The sequence below is a fragment of the Coturnix japonica genome, chromosome 21 (assembly GCF_001577835.2).
Source record: "Coturnix japonica isolate 7356 chromosome 21, Coturnix japonica 2.1, whole genome shotgun sequence".
Lineage (NCBI taxonomy): Eukaryota > Metazoa > Chordata > Aves > Galliformes > Phasianidae > Coturnix > Coturnix japonica.
Window position 1 is genome coordinate 2,299,914 of NC_029536.1, and position 14,841 is coordinate 2,314,754.

General features: G+C 53.5%; 1 protein-coding gene across 8 annotated transcripts in view; it reads right to left on the reverse strand.

The window, feature by feature from the left end:
* AGRN (agrin) overlaps positions 1 to 14,841 on the reverse strand; it is a 60,038-nt gene that overhangs the window by 7,060 nt on the left and 38,137 nt on the right. For 5 of the 8 annotated variants that reach the window (XM_032448728.1, XM_032448730.1, XM_015882680.2 and 2 more), the window contains 24 exons: positions 13,959 to 14,180; positions 13,046 to 13,240; positions 12,359 to 12,559; positions 10,954 to 11,099; positions 10,720 to 10,825; positions 10,403 to 10,516; positions 9,260 to 9,424; positions 8,966 to 9,109; positions 8,675 to 8,799; positions 8,297 to 8,402; positions 7,792 to 8,175; positions 7,537 to 7,671; positions 6,672 to 6,799; positions 5,073 to 5,187; positions 4,726 to 4,845; positions 4,180 to 4,542; positions 3,249 to 3,441; positions 2,637 to 2,852; positions 2,292 to 2,521; positions 1,728 to 1,862; positions 1,509 to 1,605; positions 1,066 to 1,230; positions 739 to 850; positions 422 to 433 (listed from right to left, as the gene is read on the reverse strand). In XM_032448728.1, coding sequence (XP_032304619.1) covers positions 422 to 433; positions 739 to 850; positions 1,066 to 1,230; positions 1,509 to 1,605; positions 1,728 to 1,862; positions 2,292 to 2,521; positions 2,637 to 2,852; positions 3,249 to 3,441; positions 4,180 to 4,542; positions 4,726 to 4,845; positions 5,073 to 5,187; positions 6,672 to 6,799; positions 7,537 to 7,671; positions 7,792 to 8,175; positions 8,297 to 8,402; positions 8,675 to 8,799; positions 8,966 to 9,109; positions 9,260 to 9,424; positions 10,403 to 10,516; positions 10,720 to 10,825; positions 10,954 to 11,099; positions 12,359 to 12,559; positions 13,046 to 13,240; positions 13,959 to 14,180 — 3,929 coding nt within the window. The remainder of the gene's footprint in view (positions 1 to 421; positions 434 to 738; positions 851 to 1,065; positions 1,231 to 1,508; positions 1,606 to 1,727; positions 1,863 to 2,291; positions 2,522 to 2,636; positions 2,853 to 3,248; positions 3,442 to 4,179; positions 4,543 to 4,725; positions 4,846 to 5,072; positions 5,188 to 6,671; positions 6,800 to 7,536; positions 7,672 to 7,791; positions 8,176 to 8,296; positions 8,403 to 8,674; positions 8,800 to 8,965; positions 9,110 to 9,259; positions 9,425 to 10,402; positions 10,517 to 10,719; positions 10,826 to 10,953; positions 11,100 to 12,358; positions 12,560 to 13,045; positions 13,241 to 13,958; positions 14,181 to 14,841) is intronic. The other 3 variants (XM_032448729.1, XM_015882686.2, XM_015882681.2) reach the window with 1 other exon arrangement.

Sequence of the window (14,841 nt, forward strand, 5' to 3'; positions counted from 1 at the left end):
TGCTGCAGATTCTCTACAGTAAATCCGATCTAGTGAGTGGTGTCCTTGCCCTTCCAACCCAAGCCTTTCCATGACTCTATCAGCCATTTCAATGATAAAAAGGAGGCTCTCCTCTAACTCAAATGGTTTGGGAACCTGGGCCGTGGCAGCAGGACCAGGATGCAGTTATATGAGTCACTAGCTAATGCTTTGTGGAGTTAACACGAGAAACATGACCAGATTAATTGTAATGCTTCCGAAACAAAAACACAACAACTGGCTGGAAATTAATGAAGAAGAAACAAGTGTCTCTAATCTACAGAGATCCTAAAGCTGCTTGGTCAGATGGGAAGGGGAGCAGGTGAGATCTGGATGGAAAACAGAAGAACAACGTGCCAATGGCAGATGAGATGGAGGTGCAGTGGGTCATACTTATCTGTACCTTACGGGATTTCTGGGATCCAGACAGCAGGGGAGGGAAAAATACAAATGCAAATCAAAGGGAGAGAGAGAGAAAGAGAGAGAAATGGAAGATCAGTGGGTAACATCACAACATGCAGGGCTGTAAGAGCAAGGAATGTGCAGCAGCTGCCCCACAGCATCCTCAGCTCCCAGGTCTCGCCCACTCCTCCTCCACCCTCCATGCACCTCCAGGAATAAAAGCCCACAGGTCTGGGATCTCAGCTGGTTTCACACAGGAAGGGAGCAGGGTTGGAAGCCCAGAGAGTTCTGGGCAGCTCTCTCTGCTTGTCAACGTACCGGTGACTCTCCCATCACCCTCTCTCCATTGTTGATCCTCATTATCCCTTTGCGCCCACTCCTCTCCAACAAAACGCTTATCCAGGTGTTGAGGGGAACTGGCTCTTTGCTCCTGGTGGTGGGAAAGGGAAAGAAGACATACAGTGAGAGCTCTGCAATGAGCCTCTATGAAAACCTGCTCCACTTGCATAGTGCCTATCGGACAAGCCTCAATCACAGCCAACAGGAGTCACTGCTGCCAGCATAGCACCTCCCCTGCATCCATCCTAGGGATGGAGCTCCAGCCAGCACTGGAAGCATCCCACCATCCCTGCTTCCCAGCCCTACCTGAGCACGGCTGCCCCTTTGCCCAGGTCATATCGATATTCCAGGTAGCCATCGTGCAAAGCCAGAGACACAAAGTCTCCTTTGCCATCCGTCTTCTGCCCATTGTAGAAGATCATGCCGCTGGGACTCTTGGCCAGGAACACCACTTCCATGGACATTTTGTCCCTGAGGAGAGAAGGACAACAAATACCCTCCAAACCAGCTGCCCACAGGCTTTTTTCCACCACCCCTGTGCAAAGAGCCACCTGCCTGGTCCCACAGATCTCTTAGGGATGTCACCCACTGATCCCACAGGCAGAACTGCCAAGTAGGAGAGATATATGCCACCCACTGCAGCACCTGGCACCTTGGCACATCACTGCATCAGCAATTGCAGCAATCCCAGTCCCTCTAGATAAAATCTCCAAGGTTTTGCCATTGGCAACACTCTCTTGAGCACTTACTGCAGGTCAGGAACAAAGGTCTGAAGCCCGTTCAGTTCCAGGTAGGAAAAGCCATTGAACTCTGGGAGGAAGGGCATGGTGTGGTCCTGTTCCACCACTGGGAACAAACAAGGGAGCAGTGAGGAAGAAGAGCCAAAGCACCTTCAGCATCAGACAGGGGCTCCTAGTCATGCAAGCTGAGGACATCTGCAGCTCCATCCCTCCCCAGCCCCAACACACCTCGCTCACAGAACTCTCCTTCCCGTCCCATGGGACAGGCACACATGGCACCTCCCTCCGGCAGCACCAGGCAGGTGGCAGAGATGTGGCACGGTGTCGGGTCGCATGGGTTTCTCTCATCAGCACATGTTGGACCTGCAGCAGAAGAGCTAAATGGTCACATCCGCATCCCTAACAGCCAGCAGGCACAGTTTGGTCAGAGACAACCCTGCTCTGGGGTGGGCAGAGGATGGAATGTCCTCTGATGGCCCTGCCAGCCCTTCTATCTCACCTCAGGTTGGGTTGACACGGCCCAAGGACCCCCAGTAATGGACCCCACAAAAGGACAGGTCATGCCCACACACTGCTCTGCCCTCAAATACTCAGATCCTGTCCCTTGTCTGATGCATGCATGGAGAGATCTGAAATTGATTCTGCGTCCTATGGGCATGACTTTGCCCTACACTTCTTGGAGGTACCACCAAAGCTCCCCACTGCATCTTCCCCTCTGCCACCCCAAAGGCATTTGGACCCCTCAGAACCACTCAGCAGTACCATGAGCCCCAGCAATGCCTTGCCCCGTACCGGTATAGGAGTGGAGACACTCGCAGTGGAACATCTCAGCCTCCTTGACGTGGCAGATGCCCCCATGGTGGCAGGGGTTGGGGTGGCAGGGGTCATTGCCACACTCTCCCACCCCACTGCCATACAGCACATCACTGCCTTTCTCCCTCAGGTCATACATCTGGTTGTTCACATCCAGGAGGCGGATGCAGCCCTTCAAGCCAACCGTAGCTGCAGTACGCTCTGCCACCCTGAAGGGACAAAGGACACAGTGGGTGGGGGAGAAAAACACCACCACTTTCCATGCACTCGGTTTAATGGATGCTCCATTGGGATGCCACAGCACGGTGCAATGCCTCTACTCACACAGCCATTTGGTCCTCGGGAGCTCCTCCAACAAAGAGGTCGGTGTCAAGGTTGAGCCCATCGGTGCCTGTGGGGCTCTCCCCACTGACGTGGGGCTCCCCATCCACAGCCAGCATGCCGCTGCGGCGGTTGCGGTTCACCACCAGCTGGTGCCACTTGCCAGGCTCCACGCGCACCTTGCTGGTGATGACGCCTGTGCCGGAGCCTGTGTTAAACCTAAAGCAAAGGATGGGGAAGGTTGACAGCCATTCCAACTCGCAGCGAGGCTGCATGCACCATAAGGGCAGCTGCACCCACAGGCAGAAGGTGGGAACTTGAATCTGTGCCTTTTTGGAAAGGTAAAAATAATTTCACCTTGTGTTTCTGGGGCTTTGCTCTCCTTCTGCTCCCCCTACGTTTCTTTTCACAGTACAAGAACAGCACCAAAAAAAGAGCTCAGAAAAAAAAAAACCCAACCTCCCACACCTTCCACCAGCTTTTTAACATTCAAACTGAGCGATGTGAATTAATCAAACTGCCACAAGGAAATACACTGCAGAAAAGACTGTTCCACCTCTTCTCCATTTGCTCCTACCATTACCTCATCTTGAAGCCTGCACTCAGGGCACCCACCTGAGCTCCACGAAGCCGCCCACCAGCGCCAGGGAGATGAAGTCCTTGCCACGGTTCTGCCCGTTGTAGAGCAGCAGCCCACTGAGCTCCGTGGCTCTGAACTCCATGGCGATGCGCACGGTGTGATACGCCTTCATCATCTTGAAGGCCAGGTAGGACTTGCCACCGAAGCTGGGGATGAAGTACCTGATGGCTGCAAGAGGCAGGGAGGGAGAAGGGCAAGATCTGTTAAAAGGAACAGGATTCAGCATCCACATCAAGAAGCAGCTCTGAGAGTTTCAGCTTAGAGCTTCAAGGACAGAGCTTTCCAGGAATTAACACTAAGAGCCACACAGAGCTCTGCTGAGACAGTGGGAGGTCACAGCAGCTCTGGGTGAGCATGATGTGCACACGGCTGTTTGCTAAGCAGCTCTGAACACTGGGGAATAGCACCTGAATCACCAGCACACACATCCCAAATGTGCCAGAAGACAGCACCGGTCTCTCTTGTGCTCAGTAATTTCAGGAGCCGCAGGCAATGCCATGAGATACAAAAGCAGAAGCTCACAATCCCCATGGCTCCAGGGCACTGATGTAGCACAGACAGCAAGAAATTGCTGCTGGCACCTTCTTCCCCCGCAGCTTTGCTCTTACAGTGCTTGTACAGCCTGCTCCTGGTTGGGATACAGAGGTTACACTGACCCTTGCGGCACTAGCATTCAGCACAGGGCTGGGTCTGCTCCCTATCCCCATTCAGCCAGTGCACATTCTCAGTTGAAACATGAGTTTGAAACCAAAAGCCCCAAGAGATGCCCTTCCCATGACTTTGCTCCCCAGTTTTCAGAGAATCATTTGAGTTGGAAGGGACCTTTAAAGGTCTTAACTCCCTTCTCCCTTTGCCATCCCATGGCCAAGAGCTCCATCACCCCTAAGCAAACCAGAGGCCACCTACGTTTCTCACACACAGCCCCTCCTTTGCCCGCTGGGCAGCTGCAGGTGAACTCTTTGCCATCATCTTCACAGGTGCCACCGTGCAGGCAGGGATGTGAGTCGCAAGGTCGCGAAGGCTTCTTGGTGGTGCTGGGGGGCTGGCGAGTGGGCTTGCGCCGGGTGGTGGTGGTAGGCAGGGTGGATGTTGGCCTCCTGGTGCTTCCAGATGCTGCCAGCTTGGCACTGGGGTGGCCCAAAGTGTCCTGGTGCAGGATGTGGGCTGTGGTGGCAGCAGAAGCCGTGGTGTGCCTCCGAGTGGTGGCAGGTGCCATGGTGGTGGCTGTGGTGGTGGTGATGGTGGTGGTGAAGAGCCTGGGGATCCAGTCTGGAAGGCAGCAATGCGTGGGTTGAAGCTGGTGCTTTGCAGGTCTCTTTGCAAAGAGGAAAGGAGCCCGGGTTTTGGAGGGAGGCACAGCGAGATTGCTGTGTGCACCAAAGCGTGAGAGCCCTCTCCTTTAACCCAAGTGCCCAACCCAAGGGATTGGCCATAGACAGACAGAACGCTCACCAAAGTCCATGAATTTGACATGCTCCTGTTGGGGCTTCTTCACCAGGATGGTCCTCTTCTTGGAGGCTCTGATCTGCTTCAGCAGGGCCGCCTGGACATCAGCTGCTGTGTAGGAAGTGGCTGTTCACATACAGGAGAAAGACAAGTGTGAAACACAACCCCAGCAAGAAGTTTTCCCTTCACAACCTCCCTTTGATGCATCCAAATCGCTCCCAGCCCCACAAGAACACATCCAGCCTTCCATACACCAGCTCTGCTTGATTTTGCTGGACAAAGGGCACATCCCTGACAAATTACAAGGCTTGCTCACATGTGAGCTGGTTTCTCAGGACTGGAACAATTCCTACCTGGGTCAAAGTGGGACTCTACAATGACACGGACAGCGCTGCTCTGCCCCAGATCTCGGACACGGATGCTCTTGAAATCCTTCTTAACATCAGAATTCCGGAAAAGCTCATCCAACTGATGGATTGGAGAAGAAGGAAGAAAGGCAAACAAACTGATTAGTGGGGAGATTGAAGGCATGGGGTTAGGTTCCTTTAGCAAAAGGACTTAGGACTCAGCGAGTCTCATTGGTTTCAACCCAGTTAGGTTTGCATCAAAACCTCTGCAAGAAATCCCATCGATGCTTGCAGAAAACAGTGCTCCTTTGGGTAGGGATAACTTGGGAAGGTTCCTATTGGTTATGGTGTGAATTCAAAGGTTAGAACAGGACCAAGGCAGCATGGGGAAAGTGCAGAGGAGGTCTCCATGGAAGAGATGTACGCAGACCAGAGACGCCCTGCAGTTCATATAAGGATTTGCTATTGTGTGGCATCTAAGTCTTACTGATCTCTTCTAAACCTGGATAAACCTGCTTATGAGCTTTGGAAAATCCCATAAGGCACCATTCTGCATCTCTAAGCACATGAATGCCTTTTAAAACCTGCCTCTCAGACGCTGCAGGATTTGTCTGAAGTCACACGAAGAAGACAATGATAGTCCAAGCACTTAGACACAGGCAGGGCTTTATCACCCTGCTAGCAGCCAGCCCAGCCTGTGTGGGACCAGCACCACTACAGCTGGAGGCCACCACCTCCTTAATGTGTCTTCAAGGCAAAGACAGAAGAAAGAACTCAAAAGTGGACCCATGCCATAGTTACCCCCATAAATTTGGGCGCAGTGGTCTTAGAGGCGCAAAGGAGAGCACATCAGGTATGTGATGTCCTATGGGCCAGCGCTGTGTTGTCATCTCCCCCATCCCCAGGAGAACAGAACCCAGTCAAGTCTCCCATATCATCAGAGGGGAGAAGAACCAGTGAATGAAGCCTTATGTGTGCAGGTTTGGATCCTCAGCTAAAAGCCACTATTGTACTGGGAAATATTGCTTTTGTGATGCAGAACTGAATGAACCATACAGCCCATATGCCAGGCACACATCTGCTTATATGACTGTACCAAGGGCTTGCCAGCTTCTAAGTGCAGCTTGGAAGCAGCTCTAAAAATGCTAATCTCCTTGCAAAGATGCTTTGTATTTGCTGTGCCACACTGCGGGCTGCATTACAGTGCTTTCACCCCACCAATACTTCCTTGGCATGCCCATATGTACACATTACTATGAAAGCCCACCTGCTCCAAGAGCTGGCAACACAGGGGGCTTCTCTTTAAAATGTGGGAGAGTGCATTTCCAAAAGCTGCATAACCGAAGTGGAGGAGCAAAGGGAACTGGGACACGTTTTTGCCCACAGGCTTTTCAAGGAGATTCAGATGCTTTGGGAAATCCAAGAAATGAAGGAAGACACTCTCGTCTGAATAGCCCCCATCACCAAAATGATCTTTCCATTCTTCATGACTGTGATTCTAGGAAAGCACCTGGCTTCTGTCCTAGTGCTGCATAGGGTCTTCTTTTCTTTTTCCAAGGCAAGAAATGCCCTAGCTGGACTTCCAATCAAGTGCAAAGGACTCACTGCGCTCTCGATGCTCCTGGCCGTCTCCCCGAAGAGCTCTGATTTGGGGTCAGCCATCTCAGGTGTGTAGAACAGCTCCTGGCCTTCCACCTCCTCCAAGATGAGGACTCCTTGGAAGACTTTGGTAGCTGTGGGAGGGAGGGCAGACAAGACAAACTCTTTTAGTTGCCTCGTGGGGATGGGGGGCAGGCATCTGGCTGACCCGTGAAGAGCGTTCGAGTCCCTGGGAGGGAAAGGGTGATGGCAGTGTGCGGGTAGTGCCAGTGTTGGGGTTAGTCTGGATGGGTCTGGGAGAGAGCCATGGAGGATTAGTATCAGAGGGTGCTGGAGCAGATGGCAAAGACCAGGCTGAAGATGGCAGCTTTTACCATACAGTTCCTTCTGAGTTCCGCCCTGGAGAGCAGCCCCCCTGCACCGGCTGAGTAACAAGAGAAAGACATTAGCCAGAGCAGCACACAGTCAACACAGTTGGATCAGACATGGGCATGCAACAGAGGCACGGCAGGGCCACACGTGGCTGTGGGCAAGAAGAAAACCTGTGCTGGGAGAGCTGAGTAAAGATGCTATGTGTAGGCTGGGGTCAGCCTCGTAAAACTGCAATGGGAACCTAAAGTGTGGTTCCCTTCCAGGAATGCTTTAGGAGCTATGGAGATCCCTGCTATGGATAGCCATGTGGAGAGTCCATAACTTATATTCTTTTGTGCGTTAAAAAGGGGAATGCGGTGTCCAGAGCAAAGAGGGGATGACACATTGAGAGTCCAGGCCCAGGCTGGGATCAAGACAGTGCTCACTGCCAACACTTGCCCTATTCTGTGCCCTGCAAAAGCTCTGTTCATCTCCTGGCCACCAAAACGGACAGACTCACCCGGACAGTTGCTCCCTTCTGCATCAGCAGCCGCAGTCTTGCCATCAGAGCAGCACCCGAGCGGGGTGTTGTAGCACGTTGCCCTCTCAATGGCTGGAGTTGGGGTTACCTGGCTTTCCTCCACCTCCTCTTCCCCTGCAAGGAAGTATTAACAGGGGTAGGACCTCACTCCTGTTAGACCATGAGGCTGGGACACAACCTCATCTCTTTCATTAAAACCCCATTTGACCTCCGAGGCCCAGAAGTGATGCTCACCAGCAGAGCCTGCCCCACTGGATTCCTGGTCCCCACTGATGCTCATCTCCTGGTCCCCACTGCCTTCTGCACTGCCTGATTCAGCATAGGCAGGCTGAGTAGTAGCCAGGACCACAGGAGAGGTGGAGAGCGGGCGGACGGTGGTCTTCAGCACTCCATGGGTCATCCATGGTGTGGTGGCAGGTCTGGTCGTCGTGACTCGCCTTGTTGTAGGGTGACTTCTTGAAGTGGGGCTGGCTTCTATCAGCAGGGAGGTGGCAGCCAGCTCAGTGGGCTCTGGAGCCCGGGTGGTCAGCTGCAGCGGTGGGGGTACGATGAGCTTGTCCAAAGGCAAAGTGGGCAGAGGGGTGGGTGGCATCGTATGGCTTGTGTGAGTGATGGACTCTACAAGGAGCAGCAAGGGAGGGATGTCAAGAAGGGGGTGGTCTGGGAAAGGGTGCCTATGGTGTTGGGAAGCACAATGCAAGCCATAGGCAGAGTATGAGGAGCTGCAGGAGGTACTCACCGTGGCACTGCCCCATGTGCTTCACTGTGATGAGCTGTCCCTGTCGGCAGGCAATAGTCTTCAGCTGGCACTGGTCCCCATAGGTAACACCATCAGAGCCACACACCTGGGAGAAGAAATGGTGCAAGGTGTGAGTTGTACCTGTCCTACATCAAGCCTCAGGCAAAATAAACCTGTCCTCAAGCTGAGCAGAGCAGCTCAGAGGCATCACAGCACCCTGCACTGGGGACACTCATGGCTGGCACATTGCTGCCCCATGCACTGAGGACAGTGATATGGTGGGCAGGAGCTGAACTCCAGTGCCAAGCCTGGCAGGACCAAGCTGGCCACACATCCCTGTGCCCATAGCCCAGCTCAGCCCCTAGTGATCCCTCAGACCTTGGTCATGTTGGCCTCTGAGCAGAGTGGGGACGGGCATTCGCAGTGGGCAAAGCCGTTGACCTCCACACACGAGGCCCCGAACTCGCAGCTCATTTCCTCACAGGATTTTGGAGCTGATGGGTCTAAGGTAGGGAGAGAAGGGGGAAGAGATGAACAAAACACACGCCAAGCATAAATGAAATGATAAGACCCTATGTCAAATCCAAACCCTCCTCCTCCCAGGGGTCTCAGCTCTCCCAAGGACTCAGCAGAGCAGCATTTCTAGGTCCCACACAACCTCCTCCTCACCTTTTTCACAGCCAGCCATGCCCATCTTGCTGCCATTGGGACACTGGTTGCACTTCATGCCAGTGATACCAGTCTTGCAGGAGCAGAGCCCAGTCATCTGCTCGCAGTCATCGCGCACTGAGCCCACTGGGTCACAGTTACAGGCTGAGCAAAGAGGAGGAAAAGAAACCATTAAATTGGTGAAATCCTGCAAATTTTGCAGAAACAGCCACCGAATTTGGCTCGCAATAAGGGCAGCATTAGGGATCCTAGTTGGATATAGTTGCCTAAGTTGGCACAGAAGGCAGCACTCACGTGTGCAGCCGCTCTTGCTGTCGGTGACGATGCCACGGAAGTTCCAGAATCCAGGCTCACATCGGTCACATTTGAGCCCCCCAACACCTGGTTTGCAGGAGCATTGCCCCGTAGCAGGGTCGCAAGCTCCTCCATAGGAGCCATAGGGGTTGCATTGGCAGGTGCCTGCGAGCCAAGAAAGAGCACAGGGTGAGTCCTGGCTAAGCTAAGGATGAATCATAAAGGTTGGAAATGACCTCTAAGATCACCTAATGCAATCATCAACCCATCACCACTGTGTCTACCACCTCCTCCCAGCTGCAAGGCAGGGCTGAACTCCAGGGATTAACCTGCTTGCTCTGCTCTCATCTACAGCTCCTCACTCATTGACATCAAAGAGGGAGGAAGCTATTAGGAGTTTATTATTAATTCATTAATTAGGAAGTTGATGGAGGGAAGCGATCCAAAGATAGATGGTGAAATGCTCCTTTAGACCCCAGGGAGTAGTGGGAAGGGGGTGTGGGACAGAGCTGGAGAGCAAAGGAGATCTTGGGAGCAGATAGAGGCAGGAAGATGGTGTGTCCAGGACAGGCAGCAAGAGAGAAATCTGCACTAGGGGTTCAAGTGGGGATTATCTCCTGGTGTATTCTTGTTGCCAGCACATATGTGACAGAAACCAGTGAGATAAGGGATTCCATAGTGAGGAAGAAGCTCTTCCCATGTCTGGATGATCTGTGGAACATCACTTTGACCCATCACCATCAGGGTGATGCTGAAGCAAGATGCTCCACCTCCTCCCTAGTGTCCCCCTGACCCACTCCTGCCATCTCAGCCAGCTCCGGGAAGAGACACTGGCTGAATGCTGCTGCTTTTTAAATTATATGGTACATTTAGCAGCACTACATACTCATCACACAGGCATTAGCCAGGCCCGAGCATGGTGTGAGCCACGTCTCCATGGGGTGATGGGTTTCCCTAACAGGCAGTCACAGCCTCAGCTGTTAACAGCGTGCTAATGCCTTTCAAGATGTGCTTTCTGCTGAAGTACTGACTCTGACCATTATTTAATAAATATTAATGAAACCAACTGAGGAACTGGGGCCTTCCTTTCTATCCCCAGAGTGGAACCCCATGCATCCCCCCCAGGTGGGGACCATCACTCACTTGGGCATCCAGCTGCACCCACTCCGAGCGCCACGGTCATGTTGTCTGGGCAGCACCCATAGATGGTTTGACTGCAGTGCACAACTGGGAGAGGCGGTGGGGTCGTGGTGAGGGCTGTGGAGCAAGACAGAGAGGCACGGGTTACCTTGGGGTATTATGGCCAATGCAGAGATTGAGCAGCATTTCTCAAAACCACGGTGGTCCTTGCAGAGATGCTGGGGTAAGTGATGGAGTGAAGCCCTAGCTTTGGCCAGGCATGGAACAGGAACATCAGGGCACTGGGATGGGGATGGCACATGCTGCAGGGACTCGCTCACCACGGCAGGCTCCTTGGCTGGTGACATAGAGATCCTGGCGTTTTTCACACCTTGTCTTCTTCAGCTCACACTCATTGGCATAGGTCACATCATCAGAGCCACAGACCTGCCAAGATGGTGAGGGAAGCTCTCAGAGCAAGTTTCCTGCCCATGAGATGCCCCAGGAAGCATATGGCAAAGCCATCAGGCCAAAGGGAGCAAGGACAGCAGACCAAGTATGCTTAATGTGCTTACCGGGCTGCGTGGCACTGCCAGGCAGGTGAAGTCACACACACAACGGTCATCTTCTGCATCCTCATCCCACCAACCCCCGTAGTGCCGGCACCGGTCCTGCTCACACTCACTCCCATCACCAGAGCCTGAACCTCCTGAGCCACATTCTGGATGGAAGAGAAGCGTGGTGAGAAGGGATCCTCACAAAACCAAGGGATAGAAGAGGGCTCAAGCAGGGCCACCTTGCCCAGGAATCCAGACAGCTTCTCAATACATCCAGCATGAATATCTCCTGCGCCAACATGACGTAGAATCATAGAATGGCGTGGGTTGGAAGAGACCTTAAAGATCATCCAATTCCATCCCCCTGCTGTGAGTAGGGTTGTCAATCATCACATCAGGTTGCCCATATGTTAGGTTCAGTGATTCCCCCCCCCTGCAGAAAGCAAGTTCTCCCATCATTACAATAAGTTAAGCAATGCAAATGCCATGTGGATGCCTTAGGAGCTGACCAGAGGCCTTCCTGCCTGACCTATAAATGCTATGCTCTGCCTGGCTGCCTCTCCATAAGGTGCCCAGAGCTCCAGCAGCAAGAATAGAGATGTGGCTGATTTCAAAGGCTTCTTTAATTAAAAGGGGGGAAAAAAATGGATGGGGGAGGAGGGGGAAAAGCAAAGCAAAAAAGGAAAACCTGCCCCTTTTTATTGAGTGATCAAAGGCTGGGAGTTGGCATTACACAGAGAATTATTTAAGATCTTTTCCCAGAGGGACATCAACCTGAAATTCCCAAAGGAGGGCTGTGATCAAACACCATGTTCTGCCTTGCCCCATCCCTGAGCTCTGCCACGTACTGACATCCTTCCCAGTGCAATGAGCTGGGGAATGGCAGCATCACAGCAGTGAGGTTTGGGGGAGGTCTGTGCTCTCAGCCTGCATTAACCCATGGCTTCCCCTCACAGAGAGGGGAGCTCAGGAGGCTCTTGGTGTCTGATCACCATCAATGCAAGGCTGAGAGGTCCCAGTCTGCTTCCAGAGAGATGCTGAGCTGCTTTACCCAAGTACTCAGAGATAATTAAAAGATGCTATTGAGGAGAGTGGGATCATGGCTAGCAATGGGGGATGCTGCATCATACATATGAGCTCTCCCTCCCCAACACTATCCTACTCTGGAAAGGGATCGGGAAGAGCAGCCTGGTGCTACCCAGTCCCATCAGCACTGTTCCTGCTGGCAGAGCCAAGTGGGAACCATTAGGCACCACAGAACAACCTTGGCCATCCCCAGGGAGCATCTCCACCCAGATCAACCCCTGGGCACCTCAACCACTCCCCTTTCCTCCAGAATAAGTGGAACATAAGGCATGCAATTAATGCAGCAATACAACTCCCTGCCCAGGTGGCATCAGCCAAAGGAAGAGCAGCAACCCACCGTCCTCACACGGCCCCATCTTGGCCACCTCGATGCTCTTCTGCTGCTGGCAGGAGGCTGCTCGGAGCTCACAGCGGTTGTCATAGGTGAGGCCATCAGTGCCACAAACCTGGGCCAGGGGCTGCTGCTCACAGCGGGGACACACACACTGCCCACCCACACATGTGCTGCCAAAGGAACACACGGTGCTGCCGCAGGACTCTGCAAGGAAACCAGCAAGAAATCCCATTTACTCTCATTCCAGCTCCTGGAAGTCACGCCCCATTACTGTTTTCTTCCAGTTTTAGAGAGGATACCCATGCATTGCTTAGAACACCAGACCAGCTGGTCTGGTTTTATAGGGCTCAATGTGCTGCTTTAGCTCAAGTGTCATTTGTTCTAATGAGAAAAAAAGCCAAGGCAAGGCTATTAATTCATTGAGAAATCAGCACAGACTGTTTCCTGCGCTGGGAACACACACAAGCAGAGAGGAATCACCCCCTAGGGATGGAACCCCTCCCATTTTGATGGCATCACACATGTCAATGGCCCCACACATCCCCCCACCCTCAGGTTTACTCCAGCACACAAACACCCACAGAGCCTCATACGGCCCCAGGGTGAGTAGGGGGGATGCTGAGCATCCGCTCCTCAAAACACCATTGAAAGGAGCAAGAAGAGGGACGAAGGGGACCTTGCCAGACTCACTGCAGTCGCCTTGGGCAGCCACCAAAATGTTCTTCTGCTGCGTACACGCTCGGACATGGAGCTCACACTCGCTGCCGTAGGTGTTGCCATCTGTGCCACAGACGGGTTGGGAGGAGGGCACACACTCCGTGGGGCACACGCACCTCCCCGTCTCCGCCTCACAGATGGCCCCAAACTGGCACTTGCCACAACGGTCTGCAGGGGTGAGGAAGAAAAAAGCAGTGGGTTAAATCAGCAGGGAGAGCGTTGATTCATATGGAAGTGCCGGAGCTGAAATCAAACCCCGCTGCAGCCTCATCCCCTGTGCTAAACCCTGCAGGACCGGAGCTCCAGCAGAGGTGAGGCTGCAGGAGGGAGGAGAGAGACTGCGTGGCAATAACTGCTTGTAACAGCCATCAGGGCCAGGAGTAATTGCAATGAAATGTCACTGGAGCTGTGAGCTGTTACAGCTAAATGGGATGCAGAGAGTAAGAGGCTGAGTGTTGTTATAGGGAGCAATAAATCAGTGCCGGCCATAGGAGGAGGAGCGCAGCCCTGGGTGCAGAGCACCTGCTGCCCAGCCTGAAGATTTAAGGGCAGAACAGCAGTATTTGGACAAAACTGCAAGAGCCCAGCAGATTGCACAAAGGAGCACGAGCAACCAGCTTGGGCTCTGCCTGTGTGCAAACACTCCCCGCCTGGCAAAGCTGTGCTGGCACAAGCAGAGAGCCTGCAGATGGGAGAGATGCACATGGCTCTGAGTTGCGTATGCAAGGAGGGCTCAGGCTAGGAAAGAGGACCTCCATAGGAGAGAACACCAGCATCATCCCCCTGGGGTAAGAACACACAGTGGTGCCATGCTCCCCTCCCTCCCTTCGCACAGCACAAGTGCATGTGAGCAGCCCCACCATGAGCACCATGGTTGTCTCCTTACCGCACGGCCCCTTGTGCTTCACCCTGATCTCTCTCTTGAGGACGCAGGCCATGGCGTTGAGCTCGCAGGGGTTGCCATAGGTGCGGTTGTCGCTGCCGCAGACGGGGTCATAGCGGCCCTGGCAAACCTGCTGGCATTCACACACGGGCTCCTGGTTCTTCACCACGCAGGTGGCCCCAAAAGTGCATTCCACGCTCAGGCAGGGGCTGGGGGTACCCAGGTCTGCAGAGGGAGCATAAGAAACAGGTGGCAGGGTGAGCCTGATGCCTGCTGAGCATCCCTGGATGCACTGCACAGCAAGGCATGCCGGTGGCTGCAGCCTGCCTCCCCCAGCCATGGCAATGCACAGAGCTCCTGGCCTTGCACCAGCCCCTACCCCCCCTTCCCAGCACAGCATCTCCCCCATGCTCAGCAGAGGTTAGGGTTGGGAAGCAGGCACAAGATCTCTTCCCAGCACTCTTGTTCCTCCGTCCCATGCATGTCATGGGACTCAGATCAGCCCTATAGTTTTTGTACAGAACACTTGCAAAAAGCCCCCTTTGGGTTCCCAGCCAACACCACACGACAGCAGCAGACTTTCCTTTGCCAGAAGCCCACACCTCTCATCCCATGCAGCAGCGATGCCACCAGCCTGGGACAACTGGAAATGATACCTGACTTCATCACAGCCCCTTCCTTCCCCTCCTGGTAGGGCAGGATGAAGAGTCACTGTCCTTGCTTCATCCCAGTCCTCAGGCACCAGAGCCCTGAGGATGCCCCACAGCATGGGCTGCAGGCTGAGAGGCAGCCATGCTCTCTGCTCTCATAATAGAGCTATTCCATCAAAGTCAGCCAAGCAGCTGGCATCCTTCCCCACAAGATGCCCAGTAGTGAGAAGGTGACC